This window comes from Camelus bactrianus, chromosome 5, assembly GCF_048773025.1.
Source record: "Camelus bactrianus isolate YW-2024 breed Bactrian camel chromosome 5, ASM4877302v1, whole genome shotgun sequence".
Classification (NCBI taxonomy): domain Eukaryota; kingdom Metazoa; phylum Chordata; class Mammalia; order Artiodactyla; family Camelidae; genus Camelus; species Camelus bactrianus.
The window spans coordinates 42,026,610-42,054,554 of record NC_133543.1 but is presented as its reverse complement, the minus strand read 5'-3'; the positions used below and the strand labels follow the sequence as shown (position 1 = coordinate 42,054,554).

At 36.1% G+C, this 27,945-nt stretch overlaps 1 protein-coding gene across 4 annotated transcripts in view; it reads left to right on the top strand.

Annotated features, from left to right (window-relative positions):
- ACVR1C (activin A receptor type 1C) overlaps positions 1 to 27,945 on the top strand; it is a 138,821-nt gene that overhangs the window by 34,359 nt on the left and 76,517 nt on the right. For 2 of the 4 annotated variants that reach the window (XM_074363691.1, XM_045507633.2), the window contains exons 3-9: positions 4,963 to 5,202; positions 9,721 to 9,951; positions 12,545 to 12,712; positions 14,052 to 14,208; positions 15,734 to 15,858; positions 17,990 to 18,120; positions 24,572 to 26,348. In XM_074363691.1, coding sequence (XP_074219792.1) covers positions 4,963 to 5,202; positions 9,721 to 9,951; positions 12,545 to 12,712; positions 14,052 to 14,208; positions 15,734 to 15,858; positions 17,990 to 18,120; positions 24,572 to 24,697 — 1,178 coding nt within the window. In that variant the 3' untranslated portion in view covers positions 24,698 to 26,348. Of the gene's footprint in view, positions 1 to 4,962; positions 5,203 to 9,720; positions 9,952 to 12,544; positions 12,713 to 14,051; positions 14,209 to 15,733; positions 15,859 to 17,989; positions 18,121 to 24,571; positions 26,349 to 27,945 lie in introns of those variants that run through there. The other 2 variants (XM_074363692.1, XM_074363693.1) reach the window with 1 other exon arrangement.

The following is a 27,945-nucleotide window of genomic DNA, read 5'->3' as shown; positions in this document are numbered from 1 at the left end:
CTGCTGTGGGATAGGGTGCTGCTTCCAAGGAACTATCCTTTTTCTTATGTAAAGAGTTAGCTTAAGAAAAGAAAAACTAAAACATTCCTTGTATAATTATGATCTAATTTCTTTACAGATATGTATCATTTGAGAATATGTGTTGATGGTAGATTAAGAAGGCAATCTCTGGGTGCATGCCCTGAAATTAAGAAAACCTGTGGAGCTGATTTGAGTTTTTCCTTCATTGTATTAATCTCACGCCTGCTTGAGTCAAAGTTCTTTCTTCCCCTTATTCCAAAGACGATATTCTTCAATCTAACATTCCTATTTCCTTAAAATATAAAAACATTATTTTTCTTAAATTCAGTTGCTAGTGGACAAAGATTGGAAGCTTCTCAGTGTTCTTCATGTATTCCCAGAAAACCAGCAGCACAAGGAGAACTAGCCAGGAAATATTTTAATGCATAGTGCTTCCTGTCTGTTACGCACTCATGAAATCAGGCCAGATGAAGACAGTGTTTATAGACTGAACACCGGAGGATGGATGGCCCATCAGTATACCATCTGATTGAGTTAAAAGGCACAAATAAATTCTTATGTTATTTCTGTCACCGTCATGGCTCTCGAGTTACGGTGACTCTCTAGATTAGAATAGAAAATATTCTGCTGTTTTTCAGTACTTGAGGTTCATGTTGATTAGAAACAACCCGTTGGACATGATTATTCTCGCTTTGTGAAGAAGAGAGACCATTTGTTGTTCCCTATAGTGAAGCATGTTGGAGGGATCTAACCGAATTAACTTCTAACTGCGTTTTTCCTGATAACTTTTATAAGGATCACTGTGAAAAAGTAGGAGACTAGGACAAACTCCAGTGGGTGGCAGTCGGGGGGCTTCTTGTAATCAGTGAGTGAAAAATTACATGAAAGTGTTAGACAAATAGAACTGGTGTTTGTGACTTAACTCTTCAGACCCATTCTACTTCCCCTGTGTGTACTTCACACATACAAGTGTAGTTGCATATTCTTTATTGCTGGACTGATTCATCACAAATGAAACTCTTCATGATGATTTTTTTCTTATCTCCCATATTCCTTGCTTCTTATATACTTGCAAAGTTGCTTTGGAATTGTACCCTACCTAGGTCATGTATTCCTTAGTAGATTTTAAATTCCACAAAGATGTGAACTGTTCCTCAGTCTCTGGCATCTTCCTCCCTGCCGCCCCCACCATGAGAGTTGTTCTCAGTTATACACACCAAGCCATTTAGTTTCAGTCTCTGAACCAATTTAAGTAAAGCAACAAGAAGCCAATTAGAAATGTATTTTCATTACATCAAGCAAATGTTTGAAATTATGGTGCCCATATTTAAGGATGCTTTGAAATGGCAGGTGAAGAAAGTTCATCTTGAAGATTTGGGAGATTTCTCATTGCTTGGCATGTCACTCTTTTTTTGACAAAAGAAATTATTCTTGTTGAGCTAATTAACAAGGTAGCTTTGAATATCTTAGAGGTAATGTATTTCTGTCTTCTTTTTCAGCTGCACTTATTATTTCCACATTCTCCCCTCCACCCAGAAACCTGTGAACTAAACAAAAAGTCCTTTAATTGAAGTCATAAGTCATAAAGGTTTATGGGGTAGATAGATGGACACTACATCACCGTGTCATTCAGTTGGTCCCTGTGTAAGGACAGAAACAGACCCATCAGAAAGAGTCTCAGACAACATCGTCTTTTTGATTGGTTTATTCTGAGAACATTTCAAAGCCACAAACTGGAAAAAGAGATACTTCCCTTTTCTAGGAGTGAGGGGACAGTGGGGAGGCAGCAGAAGGCCTTATATTTATACGTTTATGGGTTCAACCTTGAAAAATAATATCTTTTCACTTGGGCAGAATCTTTAATAAAAGGAAGAGAAGTGGTTTTAATGCTAAATTAGCCTGTGGTTTCTTTAGGGGTGTTTTGGACCCTTTTAAATTTATGTAGCTAACTTACTATAGCAACTTTTGGGAGGGAAGCATTAACCTTGAAATGTTTCATAAAAATTCACTTTGTCTGGATGAAGACTCTATTTTCTTTACTCAGACTTGTTTTTAAATAGCTGTGCAGCCAGTACATAATTCTTCAGTCACTCTAACCTCTTTCTATACATTGCTTTGTTGTAATATCTTAGTTCCTAGTCATCCAAATGTCATTCAAATACAGTGAAAAAATGTGCCTTTAAGTTGAACATTAATATTATACTACAAGATTTTTGTGACAGTGGTCAATATGAGTTATTTGAAGTCATTGATGAAGTCCACACCTCCACTTAGTTCTAAGGCATCTCCTCCTAATTGTAAATTAATATAAAGGTCATTAAATCTCATAAACATCAACAATTTTTCATACTTTTAATAAAGAAAGAGAAGCAGTCCGCAGGGGAGGAAACATGGAGCTCATGCCCACATTTTCTCATCTTTTTCTTTTCATTTTGAAGAGTTTGCCTCCATAAAGCCAGAAATAGGAGGTGGCAAGGAGGTAATGGGAACTGTCCTGGGGAAAATGGAGGCATTTAAACTGGTTCTGAACTTGATTTGGAACCACTGACTTTCACCATCACCAGTTCCACTGAGGTCTCTAGGAAAAATTGCAGATTCATAGAAATAGATTTAAAACATTTCTCCTTTCTTCTTTTTTTCCCTTCTTCCCTCCCTCCCTCCTTCCTTCTTTCCTTCCTTCCTTTATCCTCTCCTCTTTTTTTTTTTTTTTTTTTTTTACAGTCTTTTTGCCTGCCGCACGATTTCCTCCAGCTGCCCAGAATCTGCCACCTCACACATTCCCTTCTTCCCACCTTGTTAATACTTCCTTCCCCTGTGCTGTCTTGGTTTAACATGTAGAATTTATAAAGGGGAGATTTTTGTAAACTAGGATCTCATTCCTTTGGGCTAGTGCTTTCTCTTTTTTTCCATCCTCTTCTATTTAATTTACTAGGGAGTGAAATAACTAGAATTAGCAATGCAGCGCTCCCCAGACCTCACTTTTGGGATTAGCGTATGCCCCCATGGAGAAAGCATCTCAGTTAACACAGTCTCAAAAATTGGAAATTATCAAACAATAAGAGTTCTTCTATGATCAAGAATGTAAAACCTGCTAGAAAAATTGATACATGCATCAGAGACAATCTATTAAAATGTATTCTTAACTGCACTATTGTCTTTTTCTACCATGACTCATTGGGTGTAGACTACAGTTTTTCTTCATTTGTCTCCTGTAGAGAGTACAATCAACATTTGGTTTAGAAGATAGTCTTACAAATGTTTGCTTTAAAAATTGCTCAGTGCTTAAGGAGCTCTTTCTGGATGGTGTTGCTAGCCTTTTTCTAGCCGAGTCATCTTTTTTTTCTTACTAACTTGTATCAGTAAATTTGTTCACAAAAGTAGAAACATTGCCCATCTGTAATAAACATCCCTGAGTGCTGTAGCCATCACTAGAGCAGTGTACTTTTATAGATATTATTCCATTTTCAGGGTTGCTGACCTTTTGCCTCTTTATTGGTTGCCATAGTAATGATCTGAGCTCTGCTTAATAGAGCTTTACTAAAATGATGTATAGAGGCTTTCACAATGCAGTACAAAGCTCACTTAAAAATAAGCATCCTGGTGCTTGGAACTGATACCTCTCAGTGAAGGAAAGAATTTTAGGGAAAAAGAAAAGGTACAGTGCCAAGTGAGACAAATCAACCAAAAAAAAAAAAAAAGTATATAAAATCCTGTGAATGAAAGACTTGGAAGACAAGTGCTTAGGTACAATCTACAAAATAAAACTATTATCCCCATGAGTCTACTCACATTTTAAATGTATTTAGATATTTTGTGTTTAGCAGTATAGTCTTTTTAATTTTGTTATTATTCATTTTTCATGTTTCATTTTGTCCTTTTTAATGTCCCTTTTTATTTTTTATTCATCTTTTCCAGCAAAATTGCCTTATGTCCAATTAGTTATTTAGCAAAAACATTTTTGGCAAAAATGCTGATAGTGAAAATACTGGACACATTGTAATTGGTCTCTTAGCTTTTATTCTTGCATCCCTAGTGTCTATTCACACAGTGGCCACTCAGAATATAAGTTAGATCTTGTCTTTCATCTGTGCAAAACCCTACCACAGCTTCTACTTGGAAAAAAACTCACAGTCCTTTTAACCTGAGACCCCACATGATCTTTCTCTTTTTCACTTTCCTTACCCCATTTTCACCTACCTTCTCCTTGTTTACTGCACTCTAGGCACAGGTTGCTCCTGAACACGCCAAGTAGGTCTCCACCTCAGGGCCCCTTACACTTGCTTTCCTTCTGCTGGGAACATACTTCCCTGAGAGACTCCCCTTGTTGCTCCCTGATACCTCCCTGGAGCAGCCTTCCATGACCCATCTCTCTAAAATGGCATCCCACCATCATTGTCTCTTTGCTCTGCTTCATTTTTCTTCATAGCTCTTATGATTTCTTGCTGTTGTATTACATGTCCATCTGTGGTATATGAGAACATAAGCCCCACAAGAGCAAGGATTTGGGCTTTCTCACTGACTGCTCTCTCTCCAGCACCTGCAACAGTTGCAGCCTATTGCAAGAGCTTAGTAATTATTTGTGGCATAAATGAATGAATGTATTTAAAGATGGATTGATTAAAAAAATGGGAAGAAAATAGTAGCAAATACCAAGTTGTTTGGAGGTTTTGAAAAGGAACTCAGGTGCTTTCCGTGAGTCTAATTCTGTCTCCCATTGTCAACCTGGCATAACCTAAGCTCTACTGCATCCTAACCTCAACTCCTATTCCCCATCTTTGCTTTTACTACAGAGTCTTTACCAACCAATATGAGTGCATACTGTGTAGCTGCACGTTATAGATTCACATTATAAATGTGAAATATTGGTGATTGCATTTCCAATTTCTAAAATACTTAAAATGGGTTGACTCATGGTCATGTTCTTTCTTTTTTTAATTAAAGCATCACCAAATGCCCCAAAACTTGGACCCATGGAGCTGACCATCATTATTACTGTGCCAGTGTGCCTCCTGTCCATAGCTGCAGTGCTGACAGTATGGGCATGCCAAGCTCGACAGTGCACCTACAGAAAGAAAAAGAGGCCGAATGTGGAGGAACCCCTCTCTGAGTGCAATCTGGTAAATGCTGGAAAAACTCTAAAAGACCTGATTTATGATGTGACTGCCTCTGGATCTGGCTCTGGTATGTGCCTATCGTTCATTATTCAGTAAGAAAAACTCTTACTTAAAGATAAAAACTATTTTTAACAAGAAAGGGCCCAAACATTATTAATTCCGTTGTTTAAAAAGCTTGATATGGTACATGACAAATTCTGGCATAGAAACTCTTTCAGGATTTGATCAAGAGAAAAAACTGTCTTGGCCTAAAGAATTAAATCTTCTCAGTTGCTTTTTGGGCCTTTAGGCACTCATAGTCTCATTTTCACATTTCAGAATTTATTTCTAAGCAAGAAAGAATCTCTTTTCTCTGCCCTCTCCCCCATTATGTGTAGGAATAATTGTTGTTGCTGTCTTGGTTATGTTTCATGGGCACAAAACTGTTACGGGGTTTAAGCAGTTGAGTTCTGGGGGAAAGATGTTAGTTATGCAAAGTAGTGTTCTTTGCTTGTGATTATGAAGGTCTTTAGAATCTGTAAGCAACCCCTGGGATATGTGTGTGTGAAGTTAATAGGGAGTGGACCTGAAATTAAAATCAAGAATGTGATCCTAAAGCATCAAAACGGAAGATGAAAGGGAGCAGCATAGCGTTCCTATGCTGGCTTTTGCTGCTAAGGTTCTGTGATAAGCCTCTCCCCTTTTAATGGAGCTCCAGAACCCCTGCTGAAGCAGTTCAAAGTGCCAGGCTGTATTATGGCTTCAATGAGTCTTTCTCATAGCACAGAGCATCTGAGGGCTTTTTGGGTTTCAGATGACAGAGCAGAGCTTCCCCTGTATTAAAAAATCTCTCTGAAAGGACAGAGGGCTCCTGGCTCTTATGTTCCACGATTCCTGTCAGCATGTGGCATTGCAGAAACACGAGCTGGGGTAAGCCTAGGTGAGCCTCTTTAGAAGTGCCTGCATCCCCTCTTGCTTTGGAAAGATCATTAAGGATGATTACCCCAAACAGAATTGGAGGAACTCCCTTGCCCATGGCCTTTGGGAGCGTCCAGGCAGGCACCATTAACAGGGGCAGACCAGACGACAGAGAGGCGGTAGCGTCTATATGAGCATCCGTATTTAACATGAAGCAGCTTTGGAAGTGTTTATCAGAAAAGAGAGGCCTAATTATGTCACCCAGAAACCCCAGATAGTCTGCTGTTTCTGGGGACAAGATTGCCTGTCTCTGCCACTGACCAAAGCCTGCCTCAGTGTTTATACCATTATTGCATAAATAGATGGCATGTTTTCAAAGGAGGAATATTGGAAAGAATATCTCCAAACTGCAAACTGAAATCCAAATTAAATTATTGAATGGAAAGTTGGCATTTTTCCTTTAAAAGTAAAATTTGTTAGGGTTTAATACTCCTTCCTTCCTTAGTGTTACATTTTGGGGGCCACTGTGCTATGTTTTCTTAAGCACTGGAAGCATTTTAGGCATAGAGAGCTCTGATTTGTGCCAAGTTCCTTGAAACCTTATGTAATTTGTTAAAAGGTTCAAGCGATTAAATAACCATGTATTTAATCCCCTCCAAAACATTTTAGTTCCTCTAAAGATATAATGCATAAATGTGTGTTTAGAAGCTACTCCTTAAGTATGTTTAAGATGTATAAGGATTTCCCTTTCAAATAAAAGTAATGGAGATTTTTTTTTTGTAGCTAGAGACTGGATATTTAGTTTAAGAAAGTGATCATGAGCCAGAGCATAAAATGAAAAATTAACATTATCTTTTTTTGGTGTTTTGGCCCATCTTGAAACCTAAATTGACTTATTGACCACCAGCCCTCTTCTCTTTAGATTAGTTTAAGTTCTCTCTTAAAAGAAAGCTGTAAATATACCCAAGCACAGATGACTTCTTTAATGACCAACTTAAAAGAATTCTAGACACCTTTCCCCAAAGCCAGTTGCATATGTTTGGCAGTGGCCATTAGCTAATAGTAATGGATGGCTGTACTGCCTTTGATCATCAGAGAGAAAGGGTCCATGTGCAGCAAGGCTTCTATCCCAAAAGCTCACCCATAGGAAAGAAATAGGGTGTTCTCTTTCCCCTCTGCTTCTCTTCCTTGGCTGGTGACCTTATGCAAGAATTGGCTTTGTCAGATGTTGAGAGACAAAAATTGTGAAGCATATTCCAACCTGGTCAGGGACAAATTTCAAAGAGATGCAATGCCTATGAGAGGAAATGGACTGATGTTTTACTGGACTGTCTTTGAGATATAATGGTGTCTCAGGTGGCTTCCAAGAGACCGGGTAAGTTGCTGATTTCCTGTCATGATATAACACTTCTGAGGGATGGCGGCATTTCCGTCAGATAAGCATTAACTTCTACAGCCCCTGGTGAAAAAGAGTAACATAGACCTGCAGGGAGAGTGCAAGTCCATTTCTCTTTAAATAAAATCTTTAAGTGTGTAGCACAAAAATCACTCAGATTATTTGTGGTGGTTGCTTTGAAAGATATTGAAGCAACTTTCATTGAGTTTTACTGTCTCAACTTAATTGCTGTGCTGATACCTTATATGATACCTTACTTTGTCCCTGGGCTGCAGCATTGATCATATGCTTAATCAATTTGCAGTTTGAAAACATTGGCTTATCTTGTTCTTTAACCACTTGTCTTTGTGTTGTTGTTGGTAATAATTGGTGGTGGGGATGTTTCTGTCAGTGTGTGTGCACGACGAGCGGAGGGAGGAGAGAGATTGAGATTGTAATTTGGCTTGATAATTGTTAGTACAACTTCTGTTGTTTGGTCAGGTAGTATAACGGAGTGTAGGTTTCAAAAATAGCCTGTATAGTTTGCTGCTTGAAATCTTTCCAGCAGGGGAGTAGCCATATCCACTGAATGGTGAGAGAGCAGGAATTTGGACTGAAAATCAGTGTTTTAGTTATAGGTCTGCCTTCCACTTACTGATTACCACAGGGCCTCAATTTTCTCATCTCTAAAATGATCGAGTTGAATCAGATAATCTCAGAAGAACTTTCTGCTCATGGAGCTTTAGGACTAATTGCTGAGACCCGTAATAGCAAACGTATAGTCTGTGCCTATTTAGCCAGAGTGGGTGGTTCTCATGAAGATGAGAGCACCTGAATAAACTGTGGCTCATTTCAGGAGTAGAGGTTGAAGCCTGCAGGAGCTTACTATAAAGGCTGCTGTTACCATAAAGGTTTCCCAGCCATCTGAGTACAGTGGCAACAACTAAACATGACTTTCTTGTCTAAATTATACTGTGACCTCTTTAGCTATTTTCCCTCTAATTATGAGAGTAATAAGTACTGGTGGGATATTATGGAAAAATTAAGAAAATGTACAACATTAGAAAGAAAAATATCACAATTCACTTCACTCTGATTCCACTAAATAGAAATCACCATCATAGCATTTAGCATATTTTCTTTTCAGTCTTCTTCCTGTGCATATTTTGAATAGCTAGATATATTTATTTAGATGGATAGAATTTGCTATGCTGTTTTTACATTTAACAAAAGTATTCGTTCATTTAACAAAAGTACTGCTTTTATTATAGCAAAAGTATTTTCCCATGTCATTAAGAAATACCTTCTTCATCATTATTTCCAGCTCTGGATAATCTATCCTAAGACATAATGTTAAGGGCAAACCATTATTGAACACATCATATGCCAGATACCAGGCTAGAGTCTTAACATGCGTATCAATTCTCACAGTATTCCTAGGAGACAGGTAATATTATTACCTGCAGTTTTTCAGACAAGGAAGCCAAAGCTCAAAGAAGTTCGATAACTTGCCCGTGGCTACCAGCTGGCACACCCAAGTCTTTCTTATCTGTGGTCTCAACCTCTGTACTATACTTAACAATTTCTCTATTGTCACACTTTTCCTTTGTTTTCCTATGAATAATAATAATAATATATTAAACATTTAAACACAAATTTTCCACATTTTGAATTAAATCTTTAGAATTCTGGAGGTAAAGCTGTTGGTTCAAAAGAATCTAAACAATTTATGTACACTCAGAATGTATTTTCTTTGACTTTCTTTTGTTCCACAGAAAATATCATTTTGATATTTTCTATGACTGTACCTTGCTTTTAGTGTAACATGACTGCCTCACTTGACATTGAATTTGGTTCTTTACTTTCCCGTTTTAATTTGGCTTTTTAAAAAAATTCATAAAGAATTCTTCTGCATTCTCAGTTGTACCAGGAACCATATATTTTATTTTAGAGGCTAACAACAACATATATTTTTTTAACCTTTGTGTATTTAGTAACCTGACTGGCTTTAATATTCAAATCAGGGAGATTTGTAACAATTCTGGAAAATTAGATATCTGCAATGACAGGCTATGTTCAAGAAATTTTTATTTGTGAATATGAGAAGAGAAAGTCACAGTAAGAATTTGGATTATGTTTTAGGCATGCTTTGACATTATATTAAAGTTTGGTATAATGGTGCTTATTTCTTCAAAAGCAGTAAAATTATTAAAGTGGTGAAACGCTTTTTATGTGAAAATCATGGTCATTATGACAGTTATTTTCTGGCAGTTACTTGTTTTTAATGATCAATTTTGTCTTTTCTTTGGTTAGGTCTACCTCTGTTGGTTCAGAGAACAATTGCGAGGACGATTGTACTTCAGGAAATGGTAGGAAAAGGTAGATTTGGTGAGGTCTGGCATGGAAGATGGTGTGGGGAAGATGTGGCTGTGAAAATATTCTCCTCCAGAGATGAAAGATCTTGGTTTCGAGAGGCAGAAATTTATCAGACGGTTATGCTGAGACATGAAAACATCCTTGGTTTCATTGCTGCTGACAACAAAGGTATTTTCAATCTAATTGGGTTCAGCAAATAATATGTTATGTCTATTATCAGATAAGAATAACTAATCTGTTTGTTTTAATAAAACCTGCATGAAAGTCTGATTTCTTCTTTGAGGAAAGAAAATGCTTTCCTCTTCTTCACAGGTAAATGTGCATAACCATACAATAAAGCAGGGCAAATGAGTGATATGAAATTATGGTGACACTATAGCCAGCTTGATATTGAAAATATTTGATGAATGGTATGGCACAGGAACTAACCAATCAGAACAGCAGCTTCAACTGGAACAAAGTCCTGGGAGAACACTGCCATGCTGGGTTTTAACCCTTTACTTGCTGGGTCGTGAAAAGATCTGGAGGTATTTTGTGGTTTTGGGAGTTGCTTTGGGTATCTAGGCAAAGGAATACCATTGGAAGTTTCGAATATCAGCTGTTAACAATTGGCACAGAAATATTTCAATATTTTGATAACTAGTACAAACATACCAACGAATGCTAGCCAAATATTCATCTCTGTTAGGACTGTATTTTTCATCTGTACAACAAACTTTAAGTTTAGGACTCAAATTTTCTAAGACATTATCAGAATGGTAATGAGCAAGATAATTTTAGTGAAATTTTCTATTAATGTGCTGTGAATATGGTTTATATCTTGAGGTTTAACGTTAACAACCCCAAATGGTACTACTTTCTGAGATTTGTGTAACAAGACAGGCCATCAACTTTTTGGTATTTAAGTCAATAGTCATAAAGTATTTTATGTATGTCCACTAATCAGGGACCAGATATAGAGTTTGTGAATTACCTATGCTCTCTTTCTTCTTTTTGCATTGCTTTTACTCATTTAACTGTGCAGTACTTCCTTTAAAGGGAATCAGGGAACAAAGGTGAGCAAAACTTGATCCAGTCAATTTTTTTTTTATTTGAATCAGTAATACTCATGAAGAACTTTGGAGAGGTAGATATTGTAACCTTTACATAAAGAACAAATTATCTGTGGATATCAGATACCTACCATTACCTATGAAAATTAAGAATCTATGGTTATTTCTATTTAATATAGATTATGAAAGTATTCATTATTAATTAGATGGCCAAAGAGACACATTGTTATACATTCTGGCCATAGTTAACATTTGCTAATGATTTATCTTTTCTGATTTGTCAGGGAGAAACTGAGTAAAGCCAAGTAAAGCCAGGGACAAACTGAGCTTAAAGAAAAAGTTTCTTTCCAAATTCTTAACTGTAGTATTCAAAATGAAACATTTCTTATTAAGCTGTTAAGAACTTTTACTTTTCCTTCGTAACATGGAACTAAACTACCTACCAGTTAGCTTAATTTACAGTGTTGTGAAAGCAGAGATGACTGTAGTTATATGGATCATCTTGATGAGGCTAATTTAATCATGACATTTATTGGGTTATAAAACATTGTGTGCAAGAAAGAGCACCCTCGATTTTCTCTTCTTCTGTTTAACTGGTCTTTCTCTGTTAATGATTTGTCACTGGCTTTGATTCCAAATGCTCTCTAATATCACTTTCTTCATGCATTTCTGTATCTCTTGCAACATTTACAGTTTCACTTTTTAGTCATCTGCCTGATAAACACATTGACAAAGACATTGAAGTGGGAGGGCAAAGATAGCCACTGGTGTTAAGCAGGGAGAGAGGTATGAGTAAGAATTGGTTTGATATGTGGTCAGTTTATTAGTGAACTTAATCATGTTATGTTGACTTTTGCACTCCCAGGAAATTTTATCACTACCCGGATTTGGAAATTAAATATTTGGATAACCAAGAGCTCTTGAACATAAAGCACTAGGTAGAAAAAGTCCTTAGCAAATGTTCATTAATTATAATTTCCTTTCTCTGAACATCAGAACTGGTCAGGACTGCCCAGGGCTACTGTAGACATTTGATTCCGAGAGTTAAAGCTAACTGTAGGGACACTGATAATACCTAGAGAAATTTTAGCATAATTTTTCTTCCGATAAAAATCTATTGTAAGCTGGATTAGCTTTTGGTTAAATGAGGTAAATTATTTGAAAATGTCTAGTAATTGTGTTTGGCACCTAATATAAGCTTTGAGGGAAATCATAAACTTCCTATTTTGAAAGGTGAATAACATGAACATTCTTAGAATGTTGGAGCTTTTATGATAGTAATAATGCTTTGTGTGAATTTGTTATATTTCTGTTTTTTATTGGTATAATCTTTCTTAAAAGCTCAAGAATAATTTATAACACAACAGTGAGCCTAAATGCATCTCTCAGTAGTTTCTCCTATAATGTGGTTGCTATTACCAGCAGGTACTGATATAGAGGGAATAAGAAAGGAGTTGTTCAGTTGTTAGAATCACTGCCTCACAGCTCCCTGTAGCTATGGTGGGTACATATAACAGGTTCTAATACATCAATAGGAACTCATGGAGAATTTACACTCTACTAACTTGGACTGTGAGTATTATCACTGAAGGAATTAACTTTGCTTTGTTAACAATACAGATTTACTTTAAACACTGACATTTGTTAAAAGCTTCTGGCTTCTTTCTCAACATATATTTATAGCAATAAAATAATTTTTTTCCTGTTAGATAATGGAACTTGGACTCAACTTTGGCTTGTCTCTGAATATCATGAACAGGGCTCCTTATATGACTATTTGAACAGAAACATAGTGACAGTGGCTGGAATGATCAAGCTGGCACTTTCGATAGCTAGTGGTCTGGCCCACCTTCATATGGAGATTGTTGGTACACAAGGTGTGTATTTTCTTTCTGACTTTTTTCTCCTTGAATAAGAGGGTAGAAACACTAAGTTGTATTTCTTTGTTCAATTGTGTATTAGTTTATTACAAACTATTATCAAATGTAAAAAACCACTGAAGGTATCTTATAAAGCTGAAAGTTTTGTCATGATATAGCCAGCTCTCACCTACATACTTGTCATTTATCCATAATAATATTTTTATTCCTAGTGGCTCTATCTTTGCCATTTAGCATATATACCTGGAAGATCTTGCTCTGGTAGCAAATGCTCTGTTTTCAGAGAATGCAAATAATTTAACTGTTTACCTTTGATAATTAAAATAATTGGAAAAGGTAATGGGATCTTGAAAAAATATTTATATATCATGTACTTAACGCCAAATAATACCCACTGTGTTTTCTATTTATTGAGATAATAGTGAAATGGCTCTAGAAAGTCATTAGTCTAGTCAGGGTAGTGCTTCTCAGATTTGGATCCCTTTAAACGCTGAAAAATTACTGAGGACCCCAAAAGTTTCTGTGTATGTGGATTATATCTATTAACATTTACTATATTAGAAACTGAAATTGAGAAATTTAAAATATGTATTAATTTACTTAAAATATAATAATTAACCAATTAAATATTAAAATAAATAACATAGTTTTAAAATTTTACATATTTTATAATACAAAAACCAATCTAGTGAGAATAATGGTTTTGTTTTACATTTATGCAAATCTCCTTCATGTCTGGTTAAATGTCTGGATTTTCATACCTGTTTAGTCTGTCCCAGATTGTTGTTTTGGTTGAACTATATGAGGAAAAGGTGATATTACACAGATATGTAGTTAGAAAAGAGCCTCAAGTACCCCCAGGGGATCTTTGGGCCACATCTGAAAACTGCTGGTCTAGGGTAATACAGGTTTGAAACTTGTTTTGTAAGAGAATATTTGCTATGTTCTTATGTGGATATAGCAATGTTAATTCTTTCCCTATTTATTCAGCAAATATTTATTAGTGGTTACTAAATGTTACCTAGTGTTCTAAGCATTGGAGGCATGGTGATGAGGAAGGCATAGCCACTGCCCTTATGTAGCTTACAGTCTAGTTGGGAGGGATAGATACTTATACATGCATGTGAATAAATAAAATAACTTAGATAGTGGTAAGGACTATGAAGAAGGCAAAATGAGAGACTGTGATGGAGAATGACTTGGGATGTAGAATGAGGCTTGGGGAAGACCTTTCTTAGAAGGTGACATTTGAGCCAAGTCTTCAAAATGACTCCTTTTGGAGAGATTCGATCTTCAGTGATAAAAAAAGTTAATATATTTATCTCATGCTTCATAGGTAAACCTGCTATCGCTCATCGAGATATAAAATCAAAAAATATCTTAGTGAAAAAATGTGAAACTTGTGCCATAGCAGACTTAGGGTTGGCTGTGAAGCATGATTCAATACTGAACACTGTTGATATACCTCAGAATCCTAAAGTGGGAACCAAAAGGTAAGATAACTTACTTTGGTAGCATACTAAGACTTATGACTGCCTTATGAATGGGACATGAATGACTGGGATATGTGTATAGGGAGAGGGTGGTGGATTCAAGTGGGAAATCATTAGGCCCAAGACAACAAGAAGTCTTCTCTAGGTGACTGAGAAATCAGTGGCGCAATGGTAATAAAGCAAGGAAAGTTGGCATTTTGATCATATTGAAAGTAGCGATTTGGGTAGGGAGTCCAGTGGAGATGAAGGGTGGAAGTGATGGTGCTATATTATTTTTAGTGTGCCACATTCTGAGAATACATTTTTTCACAAAGAGGGGGAAAATGTTAGTAGTGTGTATCTCCTCCAAACCCTTTATACGTTGCAAATGAAGGTGTAGTTCTACACATTCAGGTTAAAAACAACAGATACAGAATCAGCATATGGGACTAGATAGGTGAGGGACTCTATATAATAAATATATTTATGTGCTATTGTATTCTCTCAATATTTAAAAATATTATGTAACATATTCACCTATAGTTGTACTCAACCTTAAATCTCCCAAATTGATGTACATTAAGATAATATGAGTTTGGATACAAGTCCCACTTTCAAAGAACAGAATCTCCGAGAGTTAAGAACAAGTATGACATAAATAGAGCATATCACACACATGTCAGGACAGGCTCATTAGTAATGAGATTTCTGGTGTTTTCTTGTTATAGCTAGACTGTGGCCATATGGCCAACATACTTCCATTTCTTTTCATTTGAAATTCATGCTCTGTGCTACTTTGGCATAATTCCAGGTTTCTTGACCTTGAAATCAGAAACAACCAAAACTCCCTGGAGTTGTTAAAGGCCCTTAAGAGTAGAGAATTTCTAAGCTGGTATAGTTAGCCTCCAAGCCATATTTGACATTCCAGGCCAGTCACTCTGAGTCCTTCACTTGGTTCCCTGGGAGACTTTAGTGGGACCCCAGAAACACTTCAGGATAGTTTATTCAGACTGGGCAGCCCTAAGGGATCTCTTCTCTTTTCCCTTTATAAAACGAGATTTAACTTGTCCATCAGGGAAGCCTTGAAGGCTGGATTCCTTCAGAGGATCTAAAACTTTTAAAAGATTTGTGAGAGTATTGCATCTTCACTTCAATATTCTGAGAAATCCTTGAAATATCCCTAGGACATCTAAGCTCAGTTGGGTCCTACGGACTTCTCTGATTGAGTCCTATTCAAACAAGGATGTGGTTTTCTTGGAGCCAATATAATATCTATATATCTATATATCTTAGAACCAATGTATAATAAAATTGTTCATTGACAGCAAATATTTGTGGAATGCTGCTGACCTCCAGTTCTATTTAAAATGTTTTTTAATTAGTTGAATAAATGTATTATTTAATTTTATTCTATTATAGTGGTACAGAGCTACCTGTAAAAATGATGTAAACTATCTTATATTATGTATCAGAATTTATTAAGATTGTGTTTTACTGGATTGCTATAAAGTCATACATAGAATCTGAAATGTGTATGTTTTTGAAGGTACATGGCCCCTGAAATGCTTGATGATACAATGAATGTGAATATCTTTGAGTCCTTCAAACGAGCTGACATCTATTCTGTTGGTCTGGTTTACTGGGAAATAGCCCGGAGGTGTTCAGTTGGAGGTAAGATTTTGGAAATATTCTTTGTGTCTGCCTTTCCTTGATGCTCTAATTCAATGTACTATATTGAATCATTTCTAAATATTTAGAAGATTAACTTTTGGTGATATCTTTCCAGTGGCAGAACTGTAGCATCTTGAACATAATGGAGATTTTAGGTTGTGATTACTGCTTAGTTCTCCTAATAATTCTGACTTCTATAATAATACTTTGCAAAGCACTTGAGAGTTTTCTTCTTCGAGCTTGTATTCAGTTAGCTGTATCCTTACTTTATACCAGAAATGAAACTCAAAGAGGTTAAGTGACTTGCCAAAGCCACAGGATTTAAACTGATGTCTCCTGGTGCTCACTCTTTTCCTGTTCCTTTCTTTCCTGTGATGATGGGGGGGGGGGGTTAAAGTGCAGGGTGGAGGTGAGCGAAGACTTAACTTTCTGACTCTACTGCTCCCAGCAGTTTATAAATTAATAATGAGAGGAAGAATTTGGGCAGATGAAACCCTACAAACGCAGTCTGATTTAATTATTGAATCAGTGGAGAAGAGTTAAATCCTGGTAGAAAATGATTCAGAGTTTTCAGTTTCAAGTGAGACAGACTTGTGCCTAAGCTTGGTTTAGCAACTTCCTGAATGTCTGACTTTGGGTGAGTTAAGTGGTCTCACTTTCTTCATCTGTAAAATGAAGATAATCAAACTGACTCTTTGGGCTTTAAGGGTTTAATGGATTAATTCAGTTAATTCATGTGACACTTTTAGTACAAAGCCTACTTATAGTCAACATTCAATGGAAGAATCGTCATTATTAAACCACTGTCAGTTTTTGGATTTTGTGCCTTACAGCAATCTTATTTTTTTTAAATGAAAAGCTTACAAGGTTAAAATTACATTTTAATGAGAAAATATGCTTTTCCCCTTTGATTCTTAGATAAGATAGATAATAAAGCATTTAGGAAGATGAAACTATACATAGAAGTAATAGAATTTTAGTGGTGCAGAAACAACAGGAACACTTGAATCCCCAAGTCTGGGGTTAAGTTGCAGATCTACCACTTATTAGCTGTGTACCTTGAGCAAACTCACGACACTCTTTGTGCCTCAGTTTCCTAATTCTGTAAAATGGGGTAACATGGTACTTTCTTTAGTCAGTGGTTTTGAGGGATAATTAGTTAAAACATATAAAGGGCTTAGGATAGTGCTTGGTAAATGGCAAGATTCAAACAAGTTTGTTATTATTTTTTTAAATTTCATACTGATATTTGTCTAGATTTGCTTTTAGGATTTTGTCTTTAAATTTTCTTCAAAAGTTGAAATAGTAATTTATTTAATATGATTTGAAGTTCGTTTTCCAAATTATGGCACATCTTAAATATTTTAAATAAAAGAACTATAATTAATTCAACTGATTATGTAAGGAAATTCTTGAATTCAAGTAATATTCTGATAAGTAAGGTCAAATCTTTGTCTATTATTTGTGACTCTTTAAATGTTAACCTTCATGTTGAACTATCCAACTTTAAATTTTTTTGGCCATTTCTTTGGAACATTGTCAGATGTAGTAGTTCTAAAATCCAAATGTAAAAACTCAGCTTTTAAAAGATTGCCTAATAATTTTCAAAAAGAGAAAGCTAATTTGTTTTGAAAAGGAGAAATATACTTTTTCATGGAGAAATATATTTCATTCCCAAAGCAATGGGACCATGATATAAATTTTGCAATTAAGCATTACTTTTGAATTTCACAATGGCATTTTATGTAAATCAAAATTTATGTAATTTTCATAATATAAAATTATATTTTATAATTATTAACAGTTATATACATGTAATATATTTTATATAAAATTATATATAACTATAACTATATAGTTATGTATTTGATAAAATAATTATATATACTTTTGTTTTATAATATATGAATTATTTAATTATCACATTATATAAATTTTCATAAACTTACATAACTGTTCAACTGAGTGTTTTAAACTTACTTGGTTTTACACTGATACATAATTTTAATAAGCCTGATTTTCCAGTTTTCCAGGGTGCCATTTGTGCCTAGAAAACTTAATTGATATTATTTTGAGATAAACATTTTATTTATTATTCATACTGGGAAATTTATTATGCAAATTTTTACAGGAATTGTGGAGGAGTACCAGTTGCCTTATTACGACATGGTGCCTTCAGATCCCTCAATAGAGGAAATGAGGAAAGTTGTTTGTGACCAGAAGTTCCGACCGAGTATCCCAAACCAGTGGCAAAGCTGTGAGGTAAGGCTATGTTCTTACGTATATTTTTCCTATTATAATCTGGAAGTAAGTATCAGGGAGGATTTTCAGTGACCATATAGTTCTCTCTTAATCTCGGCATCTAATTCACTTCATATATGTAGGTATATGTCTTTGTATAAGACTTCAGAAGGATTTTGTTCCTTTTACAGTATCTCTCATGATGCTGTTAGGTGGCAGGAACAACCCTAACGTTCCAGTGACTTTACATAAGACTTTATTGCTTGCTATGCCACGTGCCCTACAGGTTAGGCAACTTCCAACAGCATCTGTGCTCTCTGTGGTGATTCAGTAATCCAGGTGACTTTGATCTTGGAACTCTGCTATCTCAACACATAGCTTCCAGAAGTTTGGGTCAGGAGAAGAAAGGAGCTGGAAGGTCACACACTGGCTCTCTAATGCATTGGCTCAAGTGACACATATCACTTCCACTCATGGTTCATAGTCCAGAACCAGCCACACAGTCCCATCTAACTGCAAGGGGGCTGGAAACGTCAGGAGCACAGCACGTCAGCAGGTTGTCAATGTCTGTGCTACACAGGGTATCACAGTTTCAGTTACCCTTACATTCCATCAATTTTTCCTAATCCTTAACTTGCTGGAGTTTGAGTTTATTCTCTTTCATCAGAAAAGCTTCCCCAGGGCAGGGACCATTTTGTTTATCTCCTCTTCCTGAACCACACATACAGTGACCATCATAGAGCAGGCATAATGCAAGGCTTGTTCTGCCTACGTGGAGAGAGACTTTTGTAGCTTTCACAAGGAGGTAGAAGGGAAGGTGAGGAAAAAGACTATAAACCATCTAACTAGTTCTAGAACTATTTTAATGCTTTAATCTCCCCCACTCCGGTTATGACCGTTTATCTTCTGCCATATTTAAACGTGATGCTTGAGGTCTTTTTTTAAGTAACATCTTTTAGTTTGGCTTTGTCATAGGGATTATTTTATATGGTTGCTTTTTTCCCTCATTTTTTTCTTCTTCTTCATGTTTCACTCAACTCGTTTTCTATTTAGGGCAAGATTTATGTCCTGGTATTTCTGTTTTGTGTAGATATCTTACCTACATACTTATTTGAAAAGCAGAATTTGAGGCATTTAAAATCAAATTGAAATTAATTTTTTTCTAATATTAACCATTTCATGCATATGAGAGAATATGTAACATATATGTAAAATTTGAAGGATAATAATAGAATTCATGACCAAGTTTAAAAAATGAGAACACTTCCAATACCTTTGAAGATTCCTTACCCCTCTGAGAGTTTACTGTTGTAACTAACCATTTTATTGCTGCCTGCTTTTCTTTAGAATCTAGCCATATGGCTTACTTTTGTGTATTTGTGAAACTTTTTGAAACTTACTATATTCTTCTTATTTTTACTTTATCTTACATATGTGTAGCTATAATCTGTTTATTCTCATATCTGTGTAGTACTCCATTGTATGGATATAGCACAATTTGGTTTTTTCATTGTTCTGTTGATTGTCACATGTTTGATTTTTAGTTGTTTTTTTTAAACAATACTGCTGTGTGTTTGTGTGTGTGTGTGTGCATAAAAATTTTTTTTAGGGTGAAAAATATAGATTCTTTTGGGGTGTCCATCTAGATGGTCACATCACCAGATAATAGGAGTTCTGGAACCAGTCCTCATGCCTTTCTTTCCTATTGCAGTTTCTAGGACTTCCAGTATAATGTTGCCTGAAAGTGATGATAGTTTTGCTCCTTAAAACTTTGCATGTTTCACCTTTGAGTGTGATATTTACTGTGGGTTTTGTTTGTAAAAACTCTAGTTTAAATATAAGCTGACTTTAGTTTAATGAAAGCTTTCTTCCTGTCTTTGAGGTGATGATATGGCATTTACGCTTTTGTGTATTAGTCTGATAGGTTGCATTTATATTTTGTTCACTGTTAAACCAATCATGCATTCCTGGAGTAGGCCTAACATAGTAATTTTTTATGTGATCAATTTTCTATATTGCTGATATGTGCAATCTTTGTCCATTTTTGCCCAGTATTTTAGTTCTATTTTGTTTTGTATTAATCTCATGTATTAGATAATGGTGTGATTTTATACCATCATTGTTTTTTAGAATTATGACATTTTCTTTGTTCAATATTCCTTCTTGGCTTTCAGAGCTTCCTTTTAAGATTATTTTCTGACTTCCTGATGTGCCAGTTTTGGTATTTTATTTAAATTGCTTTTTAGTTAGGATGAAATGGTTGTAAGTTCTTTCAGTGTTTGAGCATCTGAAAATGTCTTTATTTTGTCCTCACTTTTGAACGAGTAGTTTATCTGGGCTTAAAAATGTAGGTTCAGTTATTTTCTCTAAACACTTTAAAAGTAGTATCCCACTGGCTTCTGACTTCCATTATTGCTGCTGAGAAGTCAAATTATTTTAGATTCTTTTAAATTAATTTATCTTTTCTTCCAGACTCCTTTAAGAATTTCTCCATGTCTTTAGTATTCTGTAATTTCTCTATGATGTATTTGGTATAGATATCTCTTGATTAATCTTGCCGGGAATTTTCAGACTTTCCTCAGTTCTCCAAAATTCTGAGCCATTATCTTTTCAAATAATTCTTCCTTTCATTGTCTTTATTGCTCACTTTTTGAGAACTCATTGTATGTATGTTAGACCTTTCATTTTACTTCTCTTGTCTCTTATTCTTCCCTGTTTTCCATATTTCTCAGCTCCATATGAGCTCAGTTTTACTGCAACATTTTAAGGCTAAGTCTTGATTTTTTTCTTTACCAAGAGCCAAGATTTAGACAGTTTTCTTTACAAAGTTCTTTCTAAAACCATTTCATCCTTACAGTCTGGACTTTGTAAACATCTTGATCTGATACCTCTGTGTGCTTTGAGCTATGTTACCTGTCTTTCACATGTGGTCCATCAATTCTGAAATTCTAAACTGTGAGATCAGCAGATGCCACCAGAGCAGCCCCTTGCTTCAATGATTTCTTACGCTTTTCTGGGTTCATGCATTCTCATTGTTTTACCCTCTGAGTATTTATCTTATTTATTTACCAGCTCACTTATACTCGCTTATATTTTTTAATTTAAAATGTTTGATATTTGTACTTAGATAATTATTTTATTGTGGCACAATTCACATATGATAAAATGCACAAATCTTAGTATACAGTTTAATGACTTAAAAAAAAGTGTACATGTGTATACTTACCATCCAGATCAATATACAGGGAATTTCCAACCCATCCCATATCCATTTTTGTCTTTCATGTCCCTTCTTAGAATATTTTTTTGAAGTATCGTTGATTTATAATGTTGTATTAGTTTCCGGTGTACAGCATAGTGATTCAGTTATACATATGTATGTTCTTCTTCATATTCTTTTTCATTATAGTTATTATAAGATATTGAATATAGTTCCCTGTGCTATACAGTAGGACCTTGCTGCTTATCTGCTTTATATATAGTAGTATCTTCAAATCTTAAAACTCTTAGTTTATCCTTTTCCTCTCCTTTCCCCCCGGTAAACATAGTTTTTTGTCTATGTCTGTGAGTCTGTTTTGCATAAGTTCATATGTGTCATTTTATTTTTAGATTCCACATATAAGCGATATCATATGATATTTATCTAGATATTTTAAAATAGTCATTCTACCATATTCCTGGAATTTTCAATTAAAATAGGATTAATAGCCTCCACAGGATTAGTATCTGTGTTTTGACACGAATTTTAAAAAATATTTTAATTCCACTCATAGATTTTTAAGAAAGTTTATATAGTCTGAAAGCCCAGGGGCAAAATTTGTTAGTTTTATACATAATATATATAATTTGTTAATTGAAAGAATACTATTTTCATGCAGTTTGAAGGAAGAGAAAAATTTTATAAAACATATAAATAAAATGCATAAAAAGAATAACTATATTTCCATGATTATTGATCATCTCAAGAAGATGAAGCTATTCAATTGATTTCACTTATTCTAACAGGATGTAGTGTAAAGCAGCCATATTCTCTTTCCTAAAATTACATTCAACATAGTACGTGAAATACGAGTGAACAACTTATCACCATACAGAAAAAAACAAATGAAATCGGTCCATTATTTCACATTATGCCAAACTAATATGCCCTTAAAATACTAGTATAATTCCATTAACGAAAATACCAGTGAGCAAAGGCTCCCTGTCATCTCCTATAGCCAACTTCAAGGTACACAAATGATGGCTTCAAAGCAGCTAGCAGAGCAATGGACCTCGTGCCTCTGCCTAAAGCCAGAGGAGACCACGTGGTGTCTTTCTGAGAGGAGACTCCATGGTCTCTGTCTGACTGGAGACGCCCTGATCCCTGGCTGAGGGGAGAAGCACTGGTCGCTGTCTGAGGAGAAATGATCTCGTCTCTGTCTGAGGGGAGATGCCTTGGTTTTTTTTAATGAAAGAAGCAGCTCTGGTACCTCTCTGAGGGGAGACACACGTTTCTCTATCAGCGGGGAGCGCCGTGGTCTCTGTCGGAGGAAAGATGCTTGGTCTGTTTCTCAGAGAAGTCGCCCTAGTCTCTGTCTAAGAAGAGGAGCCTTGGTCTCTTTCTGAAGGGAGATGCACTGTTCTCTGTTGGAGGGGCAGCACTCTGGTCTTTTCCTGAGATAAGTCGCTCTGGTCTCAGTTGGAGGGGAGATGTCCTGGTCTCTGTCTGAGGTAAGATGCCCTGGTCATTTTCTGAGAGAAGTCACCCTGGTCTGTCTCTAAGGGGAGATGCTCTGGTCTCCATCTGAGAGGGGAGAAACTAGTCTCTGTCTGAGGGGAGATGCCCTGGTTTTCTGAAACAAACTGCCCTGGTGCCTGTCAGGGGGAAGACACCTATTCTCTGTTAGAGGAGAAGCTCTGGTCTCAGTCTGAGGGAAGACGCCCTGGTCTTTTTCTGAGAGGAGTCACCCTGGTCTCCGTCTAAGAAGGGACAGCCTGGTGTCTGTTTGAGGGGAGTCACCTTGGTCTTTTCTGGGGAGAAACTGCCTTGGTAACTGAGAAGAGATGCCCTGGTCTCTCTTTGAAGGAAGACGCCCTTTCCTTTTAGAAATTGTGAGAATATAGAATTTCTGTGTCAGAAGATAAGCTCTCGTCTCAGTCTGAGAGGAGAGAGCTGTTTCTCTGTCGGAGGAGAAGCCCTCGCCTCAGTCTTAGGGGAGACCCTGGTCTTTTTCTGGGAGAAGTCTGTCTCCCTGGCATCTTTCTCATAGGAGACTCCCAGGTCTCCAACTGAGGGGACCCAGCCTCATCTCTGTCTGATAGGAGAAGCTCTGGTCTCAGTCTTAGGGAAGAATCCCTGGTCTTTTTCTCAGAGAAGTCGCCCTGGTCCCTGTCTGAGAAGGGACGCCCTGTTTTCTGTCTGAGGGAAGACATCCATTTCTCTGTCAGAGGGGAGATCTCTGTTCTATGTCTGAGGGGGTGAGTCTCTGGCGTTCTTCTGAGAGAAGCTGCTCTGGTCTCATTCTGCAGAGAGACACCGTGGTCTTTGAGAGAAGCCCTGATCTGAGTCAGAGTGGAAATGTTCTGGCCCCTTTGAGCATAGATGCTCTGGTATTTTTCTGAGAGAAGTCACCCTGGTCTCCATTTGAGGGGGATCCCTTGTCGTTTTCTGAGAAAATTTGTCCCAGGCTCTTTCTGAGGGGCCACACCCTAGTCTCTTTCTGAGAGTAGAAGCCTTGGTCTCAGTCTCAGAGGAGACGTGCTACTGTCTGAGGGGAGAATCGCTAGTTCTCTGAGAGAAATTGCCTTGGTCCCTGTCTGATAGGAGATGGCGTGGTGTCTATCTGAGGGAAGACACCCTTTTATGTCAGGGGGGGAGAACCCTTTTCTCTGTGTTAGGGGAGATGCTCTGGCCTTCTCTGAGAGAATTTGCCCTGGTCACTGAGAGGTGAAGCTCTGGTCTTTTGCTGAGAGAACCCTGGTCTCAGTCTGAGTGGAGATGCCCTGTTCTCTTTCTGCAAGTGGTCCTAATCACAGTCTGAGGGGAAAAACCCTGTCTGAGGGGCGACACCTGGTCTGGCTGAGATGAGCTGCCCTGGTCTCTGTCTAAGGGAAGGGGTTTTCTTCTCTGTCAGAGGGGAGACCCCTGGTCTTTTTAGGAGAGTCGTTGCCCTGGTTTTTGTTTGAGGACAAACGTCCTCATCTCTTTTTGAGAGGATAAGCCCTGGTCTGTGTCTGAGAGGAGACACCTTGGTCTCAGTCTGAGGCGAGATGCTCTGGTCTCTCAGAGAGCTGGGAGGAGAAGCCCTGGTGGCTGTCTGAGAGGGGAGTTGTCCTTGACAGGATTTTTGAAGGGGTTTGGCCTTGATATTCTCATATTGTTTTAAGTTGACTATTTTTATATCAGAGCTTTGTATCAATTCCTGGGTTTGTGGTTTTGCTTCTCTTGCACTGTGTTTTGTGCTAAAGTCTTTGATATCTTCCTCTTTTAAAGGCACTCCGAGTCATGGGGAGAATAATGCGTGAGTGTTGGTATGCCAATGGGGCAGCCCGCCTAACCGCCCTTCGGATTAAGAAGACTATTTCTCAACTTTGTGTCAAAGAAGACTGCAAAGCCTGATGATGAGAATCATGTTAAAAAGAAATCTCTTACAGCTTTCTTTCTCATTTTTCCTTTTCATGTGATTTTTTTGCCTTTGTGTTGTCGTTGTTGTTCTACCTCAGAGATAATACAGTACAGTATTCAAGTGCCCAAAGGCACCATGAAAAAGATAACTCTAAAGTCAAGCATGAGAGGGAGTTGACTTCATCCGCTCCCCATGTTGTCCTTATTATTATTATTTTTTTTGAGAAGCAACACATCTATTCATCTCTTTATTTAAGGAAGATATTGCAAAAGTGTAAAATAAGCTATATAAAATAATAAAAGTTATTAGGTTTTACTTTACTTGAATCAGGAGCACATGAATGAATCGAAAAGAAAATGTAAAAGCCCATTTATTTTCCTGAGATGAAAACATGTTCATAAAAAATGTGAACTGGAACATGTTATATCTAAACAAAGCTTTAGATCATATAATCTATGGTTTTCTCTATTTAAAAAAAATTGAACAGGATCTTTAAAAAAATTAAATATTACTCTGAACCTTAGCATACAAAACATGTAAAAGTGGAGCTGCTTATTGGAAGATGGAAGTGAGGTCAGATCACTTACTTGGTTTCTCCTCCCATGTTCTACTCTTCAGAGTTCACTGACATAGCAGCTCCTGAGGCAAACAGTTTGAAAATCACTAAGGGTGTTACTTTCTCATATTTACAAATGAGACACCTGACATCTTGAAACACTGAGAAATGTCCCAAAGTCACATAGCTAGTGATAGAATTGGCACTAGTTCCAAATCTTGTGATAATCCACACTGTAAAGTTAGCTAGATCCCTACTTTTCCTTTAATTCCCATAGTATTTTTCTCCCTATGCAGAAACATCTTTCATGATGATATTTATGGTTTAGTCAAACAGAAGACAAATTAAGTTATTTTGCAGAATCATAGTGGACCTGTATGAACTCTCAGGACAATATCCACCAACATTTTCCTCATAGAAATTCCCTAGTCACCCTATTTGTTAGATGAGTATTAATATTTTCTGAATACTTTCAGAGGTTAATCAGCCATAAAAATCATTGTCAGAGATGTCTTTAGGATGAATTTCAGTGATCCCTACTATTTTGCACATACACATTTAGAAAGAAAAGAACAGAAAAGGAAGAGGCTACTAGGAGGTATTTTGGGGGGAAATGAAGAAAACTCTTATTAAATGAAGTATAATAGCCATACCTGACAGAGGATATCAGTAACTGTGAGGAGATAATCTTTCTCTACCCTTTCAAAATGGGCAGTGGGTACTGAAGAAGTCTCATGATAATTTTGCCTTTATTCTACTTGCTGTGCAGACAGAAGTGATGAATTCTGAATAAAATAAGGAATTCCCTTAAAATCTATAATTCTGCTTCGTTGAAGGAAGATTTATCATGGTATCTTTTATTTTTCTAAAATATTATTTCCTAAACTCAGTTTCTTAGAACCCTTTTCTGAGATGATCCAAGACCAAAAGTGTTCTTTGGTAGATTCTTAGAAAGTGATAGAGCATATTAGCATATCATGTGCTTTGTGGAGTCTAGCAGTAAAGAAATGTTGCTTGAATTTCTTTAAAATGGATTTCCCAATTTTTTTGACCATGGAACTGTTTCATTAAAAATATGGGAAAACTTTCATTTGCCTACATTGTAGTTTCTACAAAGCATGACTTGGATAACAGTGTTCTAAAGGATATACCTATGGATTATCATATAGAGCACAATCTAGGGATTATACTTCATTCTACTATGGAAATATGTTACTGAACCCATCTTTATTTGCCTGAGATGAGACATCAAAAGCAAAAACCTGACACCTTTGTTCTGCATTTACTTTCACTCTCATTCATTCAGTTATCCATTAATTTAAAAATATGAACACTCCAGATCTTCCTTGCTATAATTATGGGTCCAAAAGGGAAATTAAAAGATAGGTAGATTCTGCCCTCAGAGATTTTGCAGTCTAATTTGGGAATGGGAACAGGGATGTGACTGTGTGGGGGAAGTAAATTGAGAAATAGATGTAATATAATACAAAGTAGGATGTCTTGAATTCTATATGATGGTGGGTTTCAAAAACTACTCTCAATTTTCAACACATTTAGAAAGTATCTTTATCAGGTTATTCTAGACAATCTAAATAATATAATAAATTTTTTAAAGTGCATATGGGAAGGGATCTTAAAAAGAGCTTATGTGATGGGCTAATCTTGCTTGTGCTTGTTACCTTGGTTTTTCATAGATTGTTTCTGCATATATGAGAATGAAATTATTTATTTACTATAATTGCACTATAATTTCAAATAAACAAAAATAATATTTCCTCTTTTATTTACTTAAGTTGGATGAGTACATTTATTTAATTTTTAAGAGAGGAGGTTTTAAAATCTCCATTTTCCTTGACATTATGTTTTATAATCTATTTGAAAGTGACCAAATATAATTCCATATTTGTATTAATTCAACTTCATTCTAATTCATTTAATATCACAAATATCATTCAACTTCTATCTATACATTTAGAGATATTTTTTCTTGTTTTTGTGTTGGTTAACTATAACTCCTAACTGAATAGTCTTATGTTTCAATTTCCAAATATATTTTTAAAGAAAGGGATAGGTTAACAAAAATGATAAGGAATAGTTAAAAGTTCTAATTTTTCCTTAAGTCTCAGCATGATTATAAATAGAAAATGCTCACTTACAAAAATAGGATACAGTTTAGAGCATAAGGCAAATTTACTGTATATACCTATGCTGTTAAACTTCATAGTGTTTCTTTTTGATGGAGTCTTATTGTGTAATATTTATTTCTTTTCAATTGTGTTTTAAGCAAAAATTATTCTTCTTAGACTCAAAGTGTCAGTGTTCTTTGCTCCATTCAAATATTTCAGCTTTGGGTATAGTATAAAGCTTGGAAAATGCTATTTATGAAATTTCAGTACTGTATAAAGTGGTGATGGGATTTATATGCATCATCATTTCCTTAAACTAAGGGAAACATCATTTGTTGTCAATATTCCAGCATGAACTTGTTGCCTTGTGAGCTAAGCGTTTAAGTGTGTAATTGGTACAGATTCCGTTGTGTGCTTCCTTCTGTCTAAAATATTTGGCATGTCATATCGAGAATTCTTAATTTGTATTCTGACTTGAAAGTTAAGTGAAACATGGCTGTGTCGTGCACTATTTTAGGTGTACCACTTGCTTCTCATCTTTGTACTTTCAATTAACTTT